The following is a 17,496-nucleotide window of genomic DNA, read 5'->3' on the forward strand; positions in this document are numbered from 1 at the left end:
CAGACTTTTGTGTGCATTTTGAGACTTAGGTGGCTCATTGACTTCCACGCCGGGTTCTCTTTGAGAAAATAAACAGGCTCTTTCAGACTTTTCACATTCTGGCCACCTAGTTTGGCGGCCTTCTGACTTTATACATAACGATAGAAAAAAGCCGCTTTTTTAAGACTAAGACTTATGCAACAGAGTCCGAGCTCGGGCCAAGACAAACCTCCGCTCCACGTAGCGTGACACTGGAGAACAAGAGGGTGTTTTTGATGTTCTCGAACGGTTGTAACAAAGCTGGGCGGAGAGTAAAAAAGAAACCTGGTGGATGGATTTGTAAAACAGGTGACGGTTATTTAAAATGGGCTGCAGTGGTAAAAAGTAATGGTCCTAAAGTGTTTCCTACCTAATGATAAATGAGTCACTGCATAGGCTATAATGAACATCTGAAACAGTTTTTTTTTTCTTCTGTCTGTTGTGTAATGTAGGCAGAAGCTTGGATCCAAAGCAAACTCCAGGACCTGAAAGATGGATGTAATGTTCAGTACTGCCCCCTGCAGGACTGGGAGGAAGCCTCGCAGACTCTTCAGAGAGACCTCAAAGATTTTGAGAACACCCTGATTCAGCTCAACCAGGTAACAAGCGGCGCGCTCCCGTTTTCAGTATGAGTTAACAGCACAGGAATAACATGTTCTGGTGGTCCGATTAAATGCATCAATGTGGTGTAACATGACAAAAAGATTGTAGAGCCTTGCAAAAGCATCCTTGAGTGTTTTTATTTGTATTTTCTCATTACGTATTATATATCCCAAACTTTATTGTATTTAACTAGGATTGTATCTGATAGATCAACACAAAGCAGCACCATTAGTAAGAGGAAGGTAAATTATACACATTATTATTTTTTTTTTTATCTTTGTTACACATATTTACTTCAAAGAATTTCATACATTTGTGTTTGGCGCCCTTTATTCAGATACAGATATTTAAAGCTGACCCAGCCAGCTGCCTTCAGAAGTCACATATTTAGGAAACAGTTCTCTGCATCCTAGTTTACACACACAGTGGCTGTCCACCTAAACTGACAGGCCGGGGAATTACAAAGAGAGACAGCCAAGAAGTTCTCGCTAGCTCTGGAGGAGCTGCAGAAATCAACAGCTCAGTTGGGAGAATCTCTTGACAAGAAAACTACAAACCGTCGTTGAAAGTACGCCTCCCGTTGTGGATGTCACGGAAAACACGTAGAAGAAGGAACTCTGATGGGAGTAGACCAAAACTTGACCTTTTGTTCTACATACAAAATACCATCGTTCAACAACACACTCTGCCCTTTATGAATCATGATGGTGGTATTATTGTCACAGTTGATGGGAAGATATATAGAGCTAAACACAGGACAGACATGGATGAAAATCTGCAGGAGGCAGGGGCAGAGGTTCTTTATCTAGCAGGATAAAAAGCCATCAACATAAAGCCAGATGCTTTATATTCCTGTGTGTCAGAGTGTGGAAAGGTCCAGACCTAAATCCTATTCAGAATCAGTAACTGGTCCTGAAATTGTCTGTTTTCTGACATGCTCAATAATAATAATAATAATAATAATAATAGGAAAAATGTCCCTAGATGTATAGAGTAAGTTGGGGCAAAAGGTATACTTACAGCACAATGTAGTTTTACACACTATTGAAACAGAGGGGCAGAATTTAAAGGCAGGTCGCATTTTTCCATAATTCAATTTGTAAAAATATTGAAACACATCTATCATTTTCAACCTACTCCACGTTTCTGCACTACTTTGTGTTTGTCTCGCCCTTAAAATCCCCCCAAGATACATTGAGGTTTGCGTAACTTATATTATATACATTCTATGGCCACCTCTACTCTTCTAGCTCCAGTGTGATGTTTGGAAAGTTTGAATTGTCACAATGAATCGTCCCTCCGTTGGTACACTGACCAGTTAACCGTTAAGCATGTATCAAAGGCACAAGTGGCAGGTTCACAGTGTTAAACGTGTCCTTTCACTTTCCAACGCTTGTGTTGCGGCCTCTACCTGCAAATCAAATAAACAGTCTTGTTTCTTAAAAGCTGGGCGAGCAGTTGATCTGCAAGCTGAACCCGACGTCTGAGCTGGTGAAGAAGCAGCTCAGCCACCTCCTGGATCAGTGGCAAAACCTGAAGCAGATGGCCGCAAATCAGACGCGTGCTCTAGGTGGAGCCAGGAGCCTGCAGGAATTCAACCAGAAGGTGGACAAGCTGGAAGCTTGGATTAAGGAGAAGGTAGAAAGTTGAGACCCATGTTGTTGTTGTGTTTTTTTTCTCTTTTCCTGCTTAATGACATATACACAAGGGCAACAGGACATGCAAATAATAGTGAACGAATAAAATGCCTGGTCTTTGTTTTATTTCTGGATGTTTGTTTTCTCACAAAGAATATTTGGCCTATTTTTTTCAAAAATTAAAATGTGTCATTTGTTGTACCGACCCGTTCCCCTCAACACAATCTTTCACTCTTGCCTTCCTGTTTTGCAATTTATCCAAACAGAGCAGAGTGGAAAGGCAGAGTTAATGAAGCACTTCAACTGTAGCCATTATAACAAAGGCACTGGGCCCACAGGCAGATCTTACTCCACACACAACCTAATCAACAGCTGTCAAGATAATTGGCACAAGAGCAGCTCTTGCTAATACAGGAAGTTAGCTCAGTATCCTGAAGACATTTCCTTTTTTTTTAATGTGTATACTCACCGTTTAAAACATCTGCCTGTAATTATATATAAGGAAAACCTTCATGCGGTACATTTTCGGCCCGTGTTTATCGCTCTGTTCCTGCCTGCGTCAGGCACGAGGGAGCGAGGGATGGATGATGAATCTGTGGGAATGTAACCAAGGAGATTAATTGTGAAAGCTATGAAACATTCACCCTGGAAATGGATGCATCCTCTTTTAAAAAAAAAAAAATACTCTCATCCTTCACTTCATCAATCAGATTTAGACTTTCTCCCCTTCGTTCTAAAAACAGTTCAGTTTTGAACTTTGCACGCTGCATTTGAGGTTTTTATTCATGCAGTTGAAGGAAATATTATTGGACATTCAACTTCAGTGATGTTTATCACACTGTTTTTTTTGCCATTCACGAGAGTTTGTAACAATTTTAACTCAATATTTGACAACTCATTTTGGAGATTTGATAGAGATAATATAAATGAGTGGGGTTCATTGCAAAGACCTACCTTTCACATATAGTTAAAGATTAATAGGGTTAAAGATCAGGGCCATTAAAAAGGCTTGATGTGAGCCTGCTTTCCATTCCAAAACCGGTTCTGAAGCTGAAGATGTTTCAGATCCTTGTCCTGTTGGAACAATCAGCTGCGGCCATGTTTCTGCTAACTTGAGGAAAAGTTATGGAACATGGATAGTGCTAATTCTAATATTCCCACAGCATGATCCTGCCACCGCTATGTTAAAACATTGGTAAACAGTCACTTTTAAATGTCTCACCTTGATTTCTCCCATCATAAATCTTCATTATTGTGGATCAAGGTTTGTCAAACGAACCGTTTTCCACAAGTCCTTTGATTTATCCAGGTGGAGAGCAACAAGTGTAATTAAAACTTCAGAGTGTCAGGCTTTGGAGCAGGGACTTCTTTCAGACTTCAGTCCCTCTCAGTTGATGATAATCTCACTTTGTTCAATTCAATACAATTCAGTTTTATTTATATAGCACCAATTCATGAAACATGTCATCTCAAAGCACTTTACAAAGTCAAAATCAATCATATTATACAGATTGGTCAAACATTTCCTATATAAGGGAATGTTGATTGCTTCAAAGTCCCGACAAGCAGCATTCACTCCTGGAGAAGCGTAGAGACACAGGGAGAGTCGTCTGCATTGCCCATGGCTTTGCAGCAATCCCTCATACTGAGCAAGCATGAAGCGACAGTGGAAAGAAAAACCACCCATTAGCGGGAAGGAAATGCCCTTACCTTGGGCATTGGTTTTACAGCAGCTCCTCGTTCAAGTCAAGGCTTAAGTCGTGCCGAAAATCAATTTCCTTTTATCTAATGTGGCGGTTTGGGTCAGACGGACAGAGTCAATGGTCAAGGAAAATACCAAAAATACATCCCAACTGGTTTTGGAAAGGATGAAACTGGTTAATATTGTGTGTCTGAAATGGCATCACCCTTATCAACAAGAAACCAACCAATTGAAATGAACTCTACCAAATCAGCCAAGAAGATTGATCAAATGTCCAGACCCAATTGGGCAAAAGGTTTGCTAATGATTACAAAAGGAGCGAAGCCGGGGCGCGACTTGCTAAGGAACCGTTAACCAAGTAATAATGGGGGTGTATGTATATATTTGATCCTTTGTGGACTGGAAGAAAATCTACAATAAATTAAAACTAATCAATATATTGCCTGTTTTGTTGAAGATGGACATTGTGTGATCTTTAAGCCCCAGAAAAAAATGCTACATATCAATCAGATAAAGACACATTTACCCCATAAAAAGAAAGTCACGCGGTTTCTTACGTTTTCTGAAGCCAGTTGTTTTTGTGGAAGAAGAAAAAACTTACTCTTTGCTCAGCAGCAGCAATGGTAGAGCAGTCATTCTTTCTTTGAAAATGTTTGCTTAAATATTAAGGCAAGTCTAATAAATGGATGCACTCAAGTCGGCTTTTGAGTAAACTACTTCATCTATTTAGTGGCCCTGTGATTTTGAAACAAATATATAAAAATAAAAAAGAGAAATATATTGTTTTAGTTCTAAGAAGATTTGAATTTGTCAGTAAAGATCTCACCCTAAAAGATTGTGAGAAAGCGACCATGTGCATTAACTGCATGTGCTGATGAGTCAAATGTGCACGAGATCCATCTAATGGCCGCTAATGGCCCCCAGGCTGCACATTAAAAGCCCTAAAACTAACGGCACGTCCATGTCTGGCATGACTGAATGTGAAACTATAGAACCCTGTTTCATCTCTTTCTTGCTGCAGAAGTCATTTTTTTTGTCACTGTGTGTTGGAAAATAAATGATTGCTGGGTTTCTTTCCAAAGCCACATCTATAAACAGTGACGTTTTGTGTGACAGAAGGAAGAGGAGCAGTCTTTGCTGAGTGTCCTGGGAGGAAATGTTGACAAAATGCAGCTCACCAGGAGGATCCTTGATCTCAAACAGGTCAGTATTGTAAAAAAAAAAAAAAGACAATTTAAAACAGTGTATAACTTGCACTGACTAAAGCTTCATGCCAATGCCTTCTGAACTGGTAACGGCTTTGGTCATAGTTGTTGCACTTTGTAATGTTTCCGTCCGTGTCTGATTGTAAGCAGAGCCAATGCCACTGCTGTTTCTCTTCTTCAGGATGAGCAGCTCCACCGGAACCTGCACGAGGAGATCAACAACCTGGCCCTGAAGCTGGAGAAAGTCGGGAAGGCGGATGGCAAAAACATCACCGTCAGGAAGAAGCACATCAACAAAATGTAGGTTTGTGCCTCGTGCGAAACACAAATGCTTCCTGTAACCCAGGGGTGTCAAACCCATTTCTAAATCGGGCCACTTTGGCATCATGAAGTCATTAAAAGGGCCGGTTGCACGTGTATAGATGATGCATTTGATTTCAGAATTTAATTTCTCTTCACATAGAAGTATAAAAAATGCACAGTAACATAAAAGTAGCACCCTTATGCCCAGTTTATACAGTTTATCTACAAAAAAGGTTGATATTGGGATCAGTTGCACTTTAAACTCATCATTCTGCATCGTTTTTTTTCTCTTTTTGGACATTTCGGGGGTTTTTAATGTGTTGTGGGAAAACTTACATCTGGTGGCAGGATGCTGTAACTACAAAAACATTTGCTACAGGAGGCATAATTTTAGCCACTTTATACACTTTAAAAGTATATATGCCTCTACTTTATGACATGCTATGCCTTTTTTGGCTCTGGGAGGGCCGGATAAATTGCCTCGATGGGCCAGATTCGGCCCAGGGGCCTTGAGTTTGACACATGTGCTGTAACCTATTCAGCCTAAACGCTGAGGGCTTAATGTTCGTTTTGCAGGTGGCTGAAGGTCCAGTCCTATCTGAAGAACTGCCACGAACATCTTCAGGTGGCGCTGGAGATGTCCTCTTTTTACCAGCAGGCTGATAACACCTTGGATGCCATAAACAACATGGTAAACCGGCAGAAAGCCTAAATCTTGATTACGATCTGAGACCCACTTACTGACCGCGTTCTCGGTTTTAGAGGAGAAGCGTGCTCGCCTCCAAGGAGCTGGACGGCTTTGGTGACAGAGAGGTGCGCGACATCGCCAGCCAAGTCATGGTAAGAACAGAGTTTTCCGTTTTCTTCGGCACGTACCGGATCGTGGCGCCGAGGCCTTCTCTGACTAACCTGCAGGCCTGTGTGTGGCAGATGCTGGACGTGAGCGTCTCACAGCTGCCCGCCCTCCACCCCGCCGTGGCGGCCAGCGTCACAAAGAAGCAGGCTGAGGTGAAAGACTGCTGGGCGCTCCTCCAGAGGGAGCTGAGGTACGCCAGCGCTGACGATGAAGCTTTTTTGTGTTTTTTTGCACTTTGGGGTGTAAAGCTACACATTTCTGTAACGACTTAGAGTATTACGTCAACTCTGCTACTCTGATTGGCTTTCCTTTTTTTTTTTCTTCTTACCATTAAAACGATGACATCATCTCAGTCAGTCGGTTTTGTTGAATCTGTGATGAAAAAAAAAACATTTTAAGAGGAATATAGTGTAACTTGGTGGAACTAATGTTAGTTTAATAGCATAAAGTAGAGTATTCAGACAATTAAATCACCGGGAATTTTAGCCCAGTCAGAAAAAAAATCTCTGTTTAAAGCATCTAATCACTGCGCCGTCTTAAACCAACCTATAGAAACGACTCTCCGTTTATTATCTGCCACGTGAACTGGAATCTGTTACAAATGTGATGCAAAAGAATGATAAAAAGAAGCAGTTTCTCTCCAAATAGATCCAGTGTTCCAAAAAAAAGTAAAAACAAAGCAACTGGACTTGTTTTCCGTAGTGAAGACGTTTCGCTTCCTCTCCAGGAAGCTTTCTCAATTCAAAAAGTCTGGAGTAACGTGGAGTAACAAGCTTTACTCCAGACTACTCCAGACTTTTTGAATTGAGAAAGCTTCCTGGAGAGGAAGCGAAACGTCTTCAACTACGGAAAACAAGTCCAGTTGCTTTGTTTTTACTTTTTTTTTGGAATGACCATGACCTGGATGACTGAGAATCTTCACCAGCATAGATCCAGTGTTGTTTATCGGAGCTAAACAAGATGGACAAAGTGGACAGACTGTTGGATCGGGCTTTCTGTCGGCATAAAATAAAATAAAATGGCAGCGAGGGAAGAAAGGTAGACCTGGATATGAGAACAGAGGAAAGAAAAGGGGAAAATGCGAGAAAAGCAAAGAAAGGCAAGAAAAGGAAGTACAATGACAAGAAAGGAGGCAGAAGAAAAGAAATGGAGCAAATAGGAAAGGGAGCAGTTGAACTGAAATGGGACAAAGGCAAAAGAAATGGAGCAGATGAAGGAAAAATAACTAAAGCAAAGAAAAGGGAGCGAATAACATCAAAGCAAAGGGAGAAATAATGAGTTACTTTTTATTGACAAATGAGGGTTTTGAGAGATTCTTGACATCCTGCCTTCCAAACATTTCTCAGAGTGAGAGCCTCTCACGAGAGCGGCCTATCTTTAGCTTCCCAACGCGACATCATTTCAGCCGTTCTATCAGCTTTTTTTTGAGAGGAAACAAAATAAACAAGGGTAGAAGACCTTAACTGGAGCTCCCCGCCGGTCTCTGAGGCCCCCCGACTGTCAGCGCCGCAGTAACCCTCCCCGCTCCTCCTGCAGGAGCGACAGGACGGCACACTCCCCCGGCGGTTCCACTTTCACCAGGGAAGACGGCGACCTCCCGACCCCGGCCCGAGAGGCCCGATGCATCACGGGAGCCGAGACACACGGGATGATGGGAAAAGAGGTGAAAGAGGAGCAGAACCGGCTGAAAGGCTGCAGAGTGAGTAGTGCTTGTGTTTTTTAGCGCGGCTCATGAGGGAAGAGAGCTGAGCTCCATCAGAGCTGGCAGGAGATAAGATCTGCCTCCTCGCTTCAAAGTCTGTGGCTGCAGCAAATGGCTCACTTTGTCTATTTGTTTGGAAAATGCCCCCGATTTACAGCCCAGGGAGTTTTTTTTTTTTTTTTTTTTTTTCCAAAATAAGGTTTGACAAATGAGCTGTGGAGCTGTGACTTCTGGTTTTTGGCAACAAACACACGCCGCTGGTTTTCCATCCTCTCCAGGAACTTAATTGCACTTAAAGGCATCATGTGATGTCCCGGTTTAGAGGCTTCCCTTCGTCATCCAGTCGGGATAAATTCCCCCTTTGGCTCTGAAGCGGCGCAGAGCACGGCTGCATGTTGTGGAGCACCGTGTAATTTTACTCGACCTCTGCTAGTCTTCGCCCTAATCTGACAAATAAAACCCAAGTCTGGAACTGTCACTAACGCTGCCCCGTAAAAGTCCTAGGAAGAGCCTTTAGAGGGGTTATTTATCCTGGCACAGGAATACCTCAAGTTTCCACTGAAAATATCAAGTTGTGCCTTTTTCTGTATGGTTAAACAGAGGGCCGGGGATAAATGGGTTGTTCTGTTAGGCCCCAAATTCTGTTTAAAGGTTAATATATATATATATAAATATATCCCTTCTGTCTTAAAACAGTCATTTATTAATACCGTATGAATAACATTTCTGCGAGTCGCCCACTTTCAAGGCATGATTTACTGAAACTTTATTGAACATGAGGGTGCTCCTACAGTAACCCCAGAGCTGCCCATAAACCTACAAGGAAGTACTCTTGGCCTCTTTTGAAAAAATAAGTATCGGAAAAGTATGTGGTATGTTAAAAACCAGTAATTATGAGTATTTTTAGTCTTTCACATTTGCCATTTAAGATGCTTTATAATTTGCAGCAGAAAGGGAAAGAGAGCATTTGTGTCCAAGACAAAGTTATCCCCCTTAGTGCACTTCTTTAAAGCTGGCAGCTGTTTGTTGCATTTATTCTGGGAGAAGATTATTTTGGGTATTGCACAGGTCTGGATAAGTTTGGAAAAATCTTTGTGTTTCCAGACATTGTATCCTCCTCACTTTTTTCTAAAAGTTGGACATATCTGTCTGTCTGTTTAACAATCTGTCGGTCCATGTGTATCTGTCTGTTTGTCCCTCCAGTTATTCATCCATCCATCCATTTTTTATCCATCCATTTGGGCTTTTAGCTGTCTTTCATCTGTCCTAGCATCTGTTTTTTGTCCAATCAGTTGAATTGGAATCAGTTGGCCCATCCATCCATCCATCCATCCATCCATCCATCCATCCATCCATCCATGAATCAGATGGCCCATCCATCCATCCATCCACCCATCCACCCATCCATCCATCCATTCATCCATCCATCCATCCATCCATCCATCCATCCATCCATGAATCAGTTGGCCCATCCATCCATCCATCCATCCATCCATCCATCCATCCATCCATCCATCCATCCATCCATCTATCCATCAGTTGGCCTATCCATCCATCCATCCATCCATCCATCCATCCATCCATCCATCTATCCATCAGTTGGCCTATCCATCTATCCATCCATCCATCCATCAGTTGGCCTATCCATCCATCCATCCATCCATCAGTTGGCCTATCCATCCATCCATCCATCCATCCATCTATCCATCAGTTGGCCTATCCATCCATCCATCCATCCATCCATCCATCCATCCATCCATCTATCCATCAGTTGGCCTATCCATCCATCCATCCATCCATCAGTTGGCCTATCCATCCATCCATCCATCCATCCATCAATTGGCCTATCCATCCATCCATCCATCCATCTATCCATCAGTTGGCCTATCCATCCATCCATCCATCCATCCATCCATCCATCCATCCATCCATCTATCCATCAGTTGGCCTATCCATCCATCCATCCATCCATCAGTTGGCCTATCCATCCATCCATCCATCCATCCATCCATCAATTGGCCTATCCATCCATCCATCCATCCATCAATTGGCCTATCCATCCATCCATCCATCCATCCATCCATCCATCCATCCATCCATCCATCCATCCATCCATCCAGCCATCCATCGTGTTTTCCCTTGTTTCTCTGTCAAAAACATATTGCTAAGCGAGTATCAATGGGTGCAATGTCTCAAAGGAACTGTTTGAAACTTCATATTTCTTGCCTAAAGCGTGAGGAATTCACACCTTTGTTTGCCAAAAATACATTCAGCCCATTAGATGATGTCACATTCCAGTAGATGCCCGCACCTTAGGCCGTGGGCCAGAATCTGTACGGTGACTTTTCGTATGAACTGTCAGGGGGCAACTTTCTTGCACCGGGATAAGTTGCTACACATAGCAGTGATCTCAAAACACCAATGTTCCCACGTTTTCACTTGCACATTAAGAAGTTATAGCCGATAAAAAATCTAAACTGTGGCGCTCCAGTCCAATAAGTCACGTGATTCGATTTTTGCTGCTCAGCCAATCCGATCGCTGTATTGTCAGCTGAGCGAGTTTACCACGTCATCATGGCTGCGCCCGTAAGATGGTTGTTTCTGTTGTGTCTGTTTCCAGACGAAGAAAGCCCAATAATAGCATTTTGTGGCGCCACCTGGCAGAGATCTTGATGGCAAGAAAAAAATAAATAGCCCAGACCATCCATCCATTCATCCATCCATCCATCCATTTTCTAACACGCTTATCCCTGCGTTCGCGAGGTGCCGGTCCCTATCTCCAGCTGTCAATGGGCGAGAGGCGTTGTATAAACTGGACAGGTCACCAGTCCATCGCAGGGCAGAAATAGTCCAGACTTTTGCCCAATTTACTGTGATATCACCAAGACCTGCTGCGCTAGGATAGCACAGGTGTCGTTGTGCCAAACGACTTATCCCCGCCAGAATTTGTATTCCCTGCACCAAGAGCGCATTCAGCTGGAAGAATGAATCTAGTCAACTCCGCCTCATTTCCAACCTATTAGGCGTGGAAATGAGGATGTTTTACTTTTCTTAACGAAATATAGCAATGGTGTCGTTACATTATCGTTCATCCATCCATCCAGTATAATACGTTATGAGAAAGAAAACGGTCATTTCCAGATGTGTCACGAAAATATTAGCTTTATGTTATTAGATTGTCGAATGTCTGTCTGCTGAAACCAAAATCCACCTTCCTAAGTCCATCACAGCTGTCTGCTGGTTCTCTTTTTTTCTTTTTTGGTAGCTAAACCCGCATGAATAGATTATATAAAGCGGATTTCACGTGTGATCAAATGAACACTGAATAAAGGCACAGACAAAATTATCAGATTTAATAAGATTTTAATTCAACCAAGAACCTTATCGAGATATTAACCGTATTAAAAAAACGAGATATGTCTCTTTTAAAAATAGAACAACGTATTAGGAGTTTAAAAAAAATAAATTTCATTTTACTAGAATGTGATGTTTAAAATATTTAGACTTCACAAAGCTGGAGGTTAAAACTTTTATTGATTTCAAAAATACAATACAAAATTCTACAAATTCCGAAGGGGATAACTCGTTTGGCACAACGAGTTTATACAACGCGTCTCACCCATTGACAGCTGGAGCTCGGCACCAGCACCTCGCAAACCCAGCGGGGATAAGCGTGTTAGAAAATGGATGGATGGATGGATGGATGGACAGATGGTCTGGGCTATTTATTTTTTTCTTGCCATCAAGATCTCTGCCAGCTGGCGCCAGAAAATGCTATTATTGGGCTTTCTTCATCTGGAAACAAATGCATACAAACATCTTACGAGCGCAGCCATGATGAACTGATGAACGCGCACAGCTGACAATACAGCGATCTGATTGGCTGAGCAGCAAAAATCGAATCACGTGACCTCTTGGACCGGAGCGCCACAGTTTAGATTTTTTATCGGCTATAACTTATTAATGTGCAAGCGAAAACGTGGGAACATTGGTGTTTTGAGATCACTGCTATGTGTAGCAACTTATCCTGGTGGAAGAAAGTTGCCCCCTGACAGTTCATACGAAACTTCTTAAGGAAGCGTCCTACAGATTCTGGCCCACGGCCTACCTCACGTAGATGGTAATCCTAGACATGCTAGAGGTCATAGAGAGAGTTTAAAGAATCACAATGACACATGAGGGAGAGGGGAGACGGTAAAATATGGATTTATCACAACTTCAGTTTTCCTCCCATGATTTTCTGATACAGTCCAGCCCAAGTGTCTGTGACATTTTCCACTCCTATCCCCCCCCCCCCCCCTCCCCTAAACCTGGTCTGGCTCGAAAGATGAATGCTAAACTGTCCCAGTCTTATCATCCGTGTACCTATGAGAACATGCCTCACTCAGTAGTCCATGCATCAGTGTCTCTGTGATAGCAGTAGTTAAGGCCTCTTGTTTCTGCAGGTAAACATGGCTATCGTCTGTTACTCTGGCTAATTGTGGCCAGATGCTGCGGCTGCAGACCAGATGGGCTTGGCGCTAAATGATAGTTCTTGGCTGACATCACCTCAGAGTAAAGAACAGCAAGGCGCGCTCTGGGGTAGAAAGGATGAGCAGAAAACAGATAAGAAACTACATTTGCAGAGTGAGGAGAAAGTGAGCTTTAATGAGACATGGTCAGGTTTAATGTTACATAACAGCATCACTGTAATGCAGACCACTTAACACCAAATCACTCATTTTTGAGCAGGAGCCATTGTGAACGAGGCAAGAAAGAAGCAAACATATTAGGTTGGGAAACAAACTGTTAAAATCAATTAAAATATACTAATTTCTGGCTCGCTCTGCAAATAAATGGGCTGACAACATCCTACTGGGAGATTCAGGTATATATTTTTGGTCTTATTTAGGAAGGTATTGCCCTTAGTGAATCTTCCAATCAGTTTTTTGTTTTCAGAAAATTGCAGTTTATATCAAAGGTCCTTGATGAACCAACAATTTTGTCTGTGTTGTATGTAGGTTGTTGTTTCAGTTCAGATTTCATTCATGTCTCTTTACTATCTGTGCATAGCAACATATTGGTTAGCTTAGACTGAATTAAAACCTCTTTAATAGGTTTAAAATGCTTCCAAAATTAAAATTGTTGATTAAACATGTTGCTTTCAGAAGTATAACTGTTTTAAACAAAAATAAAAAAAAAAAAGAGTTTACTAAAATACACCCATGAGCAAAATATGATAATAAATAATAACTTTAAGAAGTTGTGAATCTATTTTTGCATTAGTTGTTTTCAGAGTAGACTGTAAAAAGGCTGCTTGGATGCAGAAATCCTCACAGCTGCACTTTCTCAGATTCATGACGGTGCAAACAAGCCGGTCTCTGTGGCTTTCTTACAGCGCAACCTTTACCAGGGAAAATCATGAAGTTAAGTCTTAATTCGTTTGGTTTTCCAGATTAAATGACCAATAGGTTATGAAAAAGGTGTTTAGGTAAAAGAGTTGTGGATTCTGTCTTATTCATACAATGCATCGTTAAGTAAAGGAAATGCTTTGTACAAGAAAATCACTCACCCTTGTTGTTCAAAAATGTATTAATGTTATATTTAAAAGTGGGGGAGCCCATGTCAAAAATACAAAATCGGAAAACTCTAAACATTTTTAAGATGCATTAAATAGTTTTTGTTTTCTTCAAATAGTTTACTTAATTTATAAACAATATATTGTTCATTTACGATGAAACTAATTAATTTTAACTAATTAATTTTACTGAAATAAATACAGATTCACTATTTTGCAATGATGGAAGTGTATCTTTATAATTTTTTAATCAAGGATTTTTATCAGTCACAATAATAGATTTTTATAGATAATTTGTGTAGGTAATGTATTGATACATTTGTGTTGCTATATTTTATAACCTGTTACTATCTTAATTTACTTATTTAAAATGTACAAATAATTGCAAATCTTTGATTGCTTAATATTGTCACAGTATGTATTTTACATTACATACTGTCACTACATACGTATTACTATTATAAATATTCTATTTGGTGTATTTGCGCAATATGTTTATTTAATGTGTATTTTATTGTGGCAGCTTTATCTAGCACAAATTTCCCATACGGGGACAATAAAGTATCTCACCATTTATCTCTACCTAGTACTGCCACTCACAGAAATAAGGTTCTTGGTTCAAATTCCTCTCAGGATTGGGGGATTTGCATGATCTTTCAGTTCCAGTTTCTTCCCACGGGTCGTGCGTGTTAGTTTGACCGGCCAATCCAGTGTGCATGAATGGTTGTTTGGGTGTGTGTTGATGCAGCGACAGCCTGGCGAGCTGCCCAAAGCGTGCCTTGCCTCTATCCCATTGACTGCTGGGAATAGACACCAGCAACCTGAATAGGACAACTATAGAAAACCATTACAGCTAATTTAGTTTGTGGAATCATTTTAAATAATTTTATCAGGTTACCTTTTTTTTTTAGTAAAATAAATAAACAACTTCCTGCCACAACAGATCACCACATGTATGACCACAGCTGCTTTAATGGTGAGGGCTGGGCAGAGGGAATTAAAAATGGTTATTTTTCACAGACAATGTCTCTTTTACATCATCAGAGCAGCATTTAATTCATTATGTAATTTTTAAAACAGTATGAATTCAGTCGTCACTCAGTACCAGCGTCTTCACAAACATATAGAGCTATAAATGTGTTGATGTACTGCGCTGTCTGTATTGTGAAACAGGTGCTATATGGCCTAAAGGAGAGCCCTGCAGAGGATAGTGAGGGGAACTGGGAAGGTCATTGTAGCATTTACTATGCTGCACAGCTTTCAGCAACATTATGACATTTTACCTTTCCAGTTAGAAACACATCCCTGAGACTTTGGGAGGAAACCGTCTTCCTAATATGAGATATTGTCGAAGCATCCGGTAATCATTTTGTGGAATGCGGACAGACTTATACAGCAGCTGCAAAAAAAGGAATGTTCCCCTTACACGTTTCCTCTTTTTTTTTTTTTGCTTTTTAACCATACCCTATTGTTCCAGATCAAACACATTTTATTATCAGACAAAGATAACTTGGATGAACACAAAATTCAATACTCAAATTCTGGTTTCATTTGTTAAAGGGAAAAAGCTATCCAAACCAACCTGACCCTATGTGGAAAATAATGACCGGCCTAAACCTCATAACTACTGGTACCATCTTTGTTCACCACCAACAATATTAGTGTTTTTGTATTAATTAATGAGTCTTTTGTATCACTGAGTGAAATTTGGCCCATTTTTATTTACAGATTTGTTTTAATTCAGCCACATCGGAGGATTTACAGGCATCAAAAGCTAGATTTATGACCAGACTTTGACTAGACCACTTCAAAGTCTTCATTTACTTCTTTTTTTATATATATATATATATATATATATATAATTCAAGGCCGGACTAGCTGGTGTGCTTCAAATCTTGCTGTATGAAACAATTATATTCGCTTTGTCACAAAATGATGGTCAAGCGAATGCTCCTCCAGGATTTTTAGGTAGGCAGCAGAAATCATTGTTCCATAATCCTTTTGTAACAGTTTGCAGACTGATAGATGTCATGATTTTTTTTTAGATTAGGGCATGATGTGTTGCTTTTTGAGTTGTTCTTTGCCTCTTCTTCATGTAGCCAGACAGGTTCCATTTAAGGTATTCACTGATTCAACAGTTCAGGCAGTAATCGGGCCTGGGCGAGGCTGGTGACAAACCATTTTTAATAAATTTTTTCCTGTGTTGCAAATGTTTTCTTTATTTTCCACACTTTGGGACAATACAGGATTATCTTTTTCTGTTGTATTAAGGTGAAGTTTTTAAAAATATTAAAATGTGACAACAAATGCAATAGCAGAAGAAATCTGTAAACGGGCAATTGTTTTTTTCACAGCACTGTATGTCATGTGATCAATATCAACTACGTTGCTCATGTGCATGGTAACAGAAAGTTTGACTCTTTTGTCTACAGAGTATTACTGACTGCAACAGCGGTGGCCAAACTCAGAGCAAGCAACGAGAGGAACACCAATCAGTGAACCACAGTTCTTCACCAGAGGGAGATGACTCACTCGGCATAAACGAAGCCATCAGCAGACATGAGCTGAAGGGGGAAAGGTGACTGCTCAGCCTGACTTCTCCCCTTATGACATAGAAGAAAAGATCTTTATGTAAAGTTAGCCATAAGTGGAGTCACATGTCTGTGTTTTCTTTGCAGTGGAAAGCCGAGAGCCGAGCCCGGGCTTCCTGCCGGCCATCGTGGCCACCCACAGCTTCACCTACAGCTCCAGAAGTTCACGTTGTCTGCAGACAAGGTGATCACATTTCTCTCAGATACAGCTAAAAATTAGTTATTAAAACAATAGAAGCACAGCATTTCCACTCTTTGATCAGTTGTCATGCATGCATAAAATAAAAAAGTTGCTTCAGAATAATCTCTTATCTTGAATTCTTGTCTCAACTACTGAAAATATATTCAAATATCTAACAATAACTTTGCATAACATTAGTTTGATCATTGCTTGATTCTCTGGCCATGTGATCCACTCAGCCTTAACACATTTATCTCTGGGATATTCGATCAATTATTCAGATTTTATTTTTTAGAGATCTTTTAATTCAATCTAATTAAACCGAGAGCACTTTTACATTAAATAAAATATGAAATAAGCAGACAAACAACTAATCAGAGCAAGAATTGCTAAGTTAATAAAATAGTGATTATCACACAGCAAGAATAAAATGTCAGAAAGTGTAGAGCTGAGGAGAGACATTTGCAACAGAAAACACTAGAGACAAATGTAAACAACATTAAATAGTAACAGTCTGGAATCCTAAGTACACTCAAGAAGTTTATCCATAAGAACTGAATAATATTTAATTTACTATGAAATCAAAATACTGCTGAAAACAACATAACTGTAATAAATACATTTTTAAAATGTCTTAAAGGTGAAGGCTGTATGGTTGTACTCTTAGCTTTGAGGACAGATATAGGGGCTTTCTAAAAGATCTGAAGCGCTTTTACAGTAAAATAATAAAAAAAGAATAGATCAGGTAAATAAGTTGGACTAAAACCATTAATCATCTTAAAAACCAATAAAAGCACCTTAAAATCAGTCAAAATGCAGAACTTTTCATTTGTAATGGACACAAACACAGAGGATGACACTGCTATAAGTTAATAAAGATAAGTTAATGGGGAACCACAGTGAGAACAGGACATGGAGCACGGGCAGCATAACGAGAGGAACCAGTAAAGAACAATGAAAACTAGTGATCTTATATACTGAGGTAAGGGTGGAGAATTACTACCTAAAAGAGATTATCTTAGTCAGAGAGATTTGAAATAGCTGTGGAGGACAGCAAGACAGGGACAAAGGGAATGGGGATGATAAAAACAAAAGGAAAACAAAGTCAACACAGAGGAGCTACAAACCAAGACAATACTAA

General features: G+C 40.4%; 1 protein-coding gene across 7 annotated transcripts in view; it reads left to right on the forward strand.

Annotated features, from left to right (window-relative positions):
- The window catches only part of LOC105916020 (spectrin beta chain, non-erythrocytic 1), a 57,344-nt gene that overhangs the window by 12,409 nt on the left and 27,439 nt on the right, over nucleotides 1–17,496 (forward strand). For 5 of the 7 annotated variants that reach the window (XM_036125868.1, XM_036125870.1, XM_036125874.1 and 2 more), the window contains exons 4-13: nucleotides 471–617; nucleotides 2,068–2,259; nucleotides 5,077–5,163; nucleotides 5,347–5,465; nucleotides 6,045–6,159; nucleotides 6,231–6,308; nucleotides 6,399–6,514; nucleotides 7,861–8,023; nucleotides 16,016–16,161; nucleotides 16,265–16,358. In XM_036125868.1, the coding sequence (XP_035981761.1) occupies nucleotides 471–617; nucleotides 2,068–2,259; nucleotides 5,077–5,163; nucleotides 5,347–5,465; nucleotides 6,045–6,159; nucleotides 6,231–6,308; nucleotides 6,399–6,514; nucleotides 7,861–8,023; nucleotides 16,016–16,161; nucleotides 16,265–16,358 (1,257 nt within the window). The remainder of the gene's footprint in view (nucleotides 1–470; nucleotides 618–2,067; nucleotides 2,260–5,076; nucleotides 5,164–5,346; nucleotides 5,466–6,044; nucleotides 6,160–6,230; nucleotides 6,309–6,398; nucleotides 6,515–7,860; nucleotides 8,024–16,015; nucleotides 16,162–16,264; nucleotides 16,359–17,496) is intronic. The other 2 variants (XM_036125871.1, XM_036125869.1) reach the window with 2 other exon arrangements.

Source organism: Fundulus heteroclitus, chromosome 22 (genome assembly GCF_011125445.2).
Source record: "Fundulus heteroclitus isolate FHET01 chromosome 22, MU-UCD_Fhet_4.1, whole genome shotgun sequence".
Taxonomy (NCBI): Eukaryota; Metazoa; Chordata; class Actinopteri; order Cyprinodontiformes; family Fundulidae; genus Fundulus; species Fundulus heteroclitus.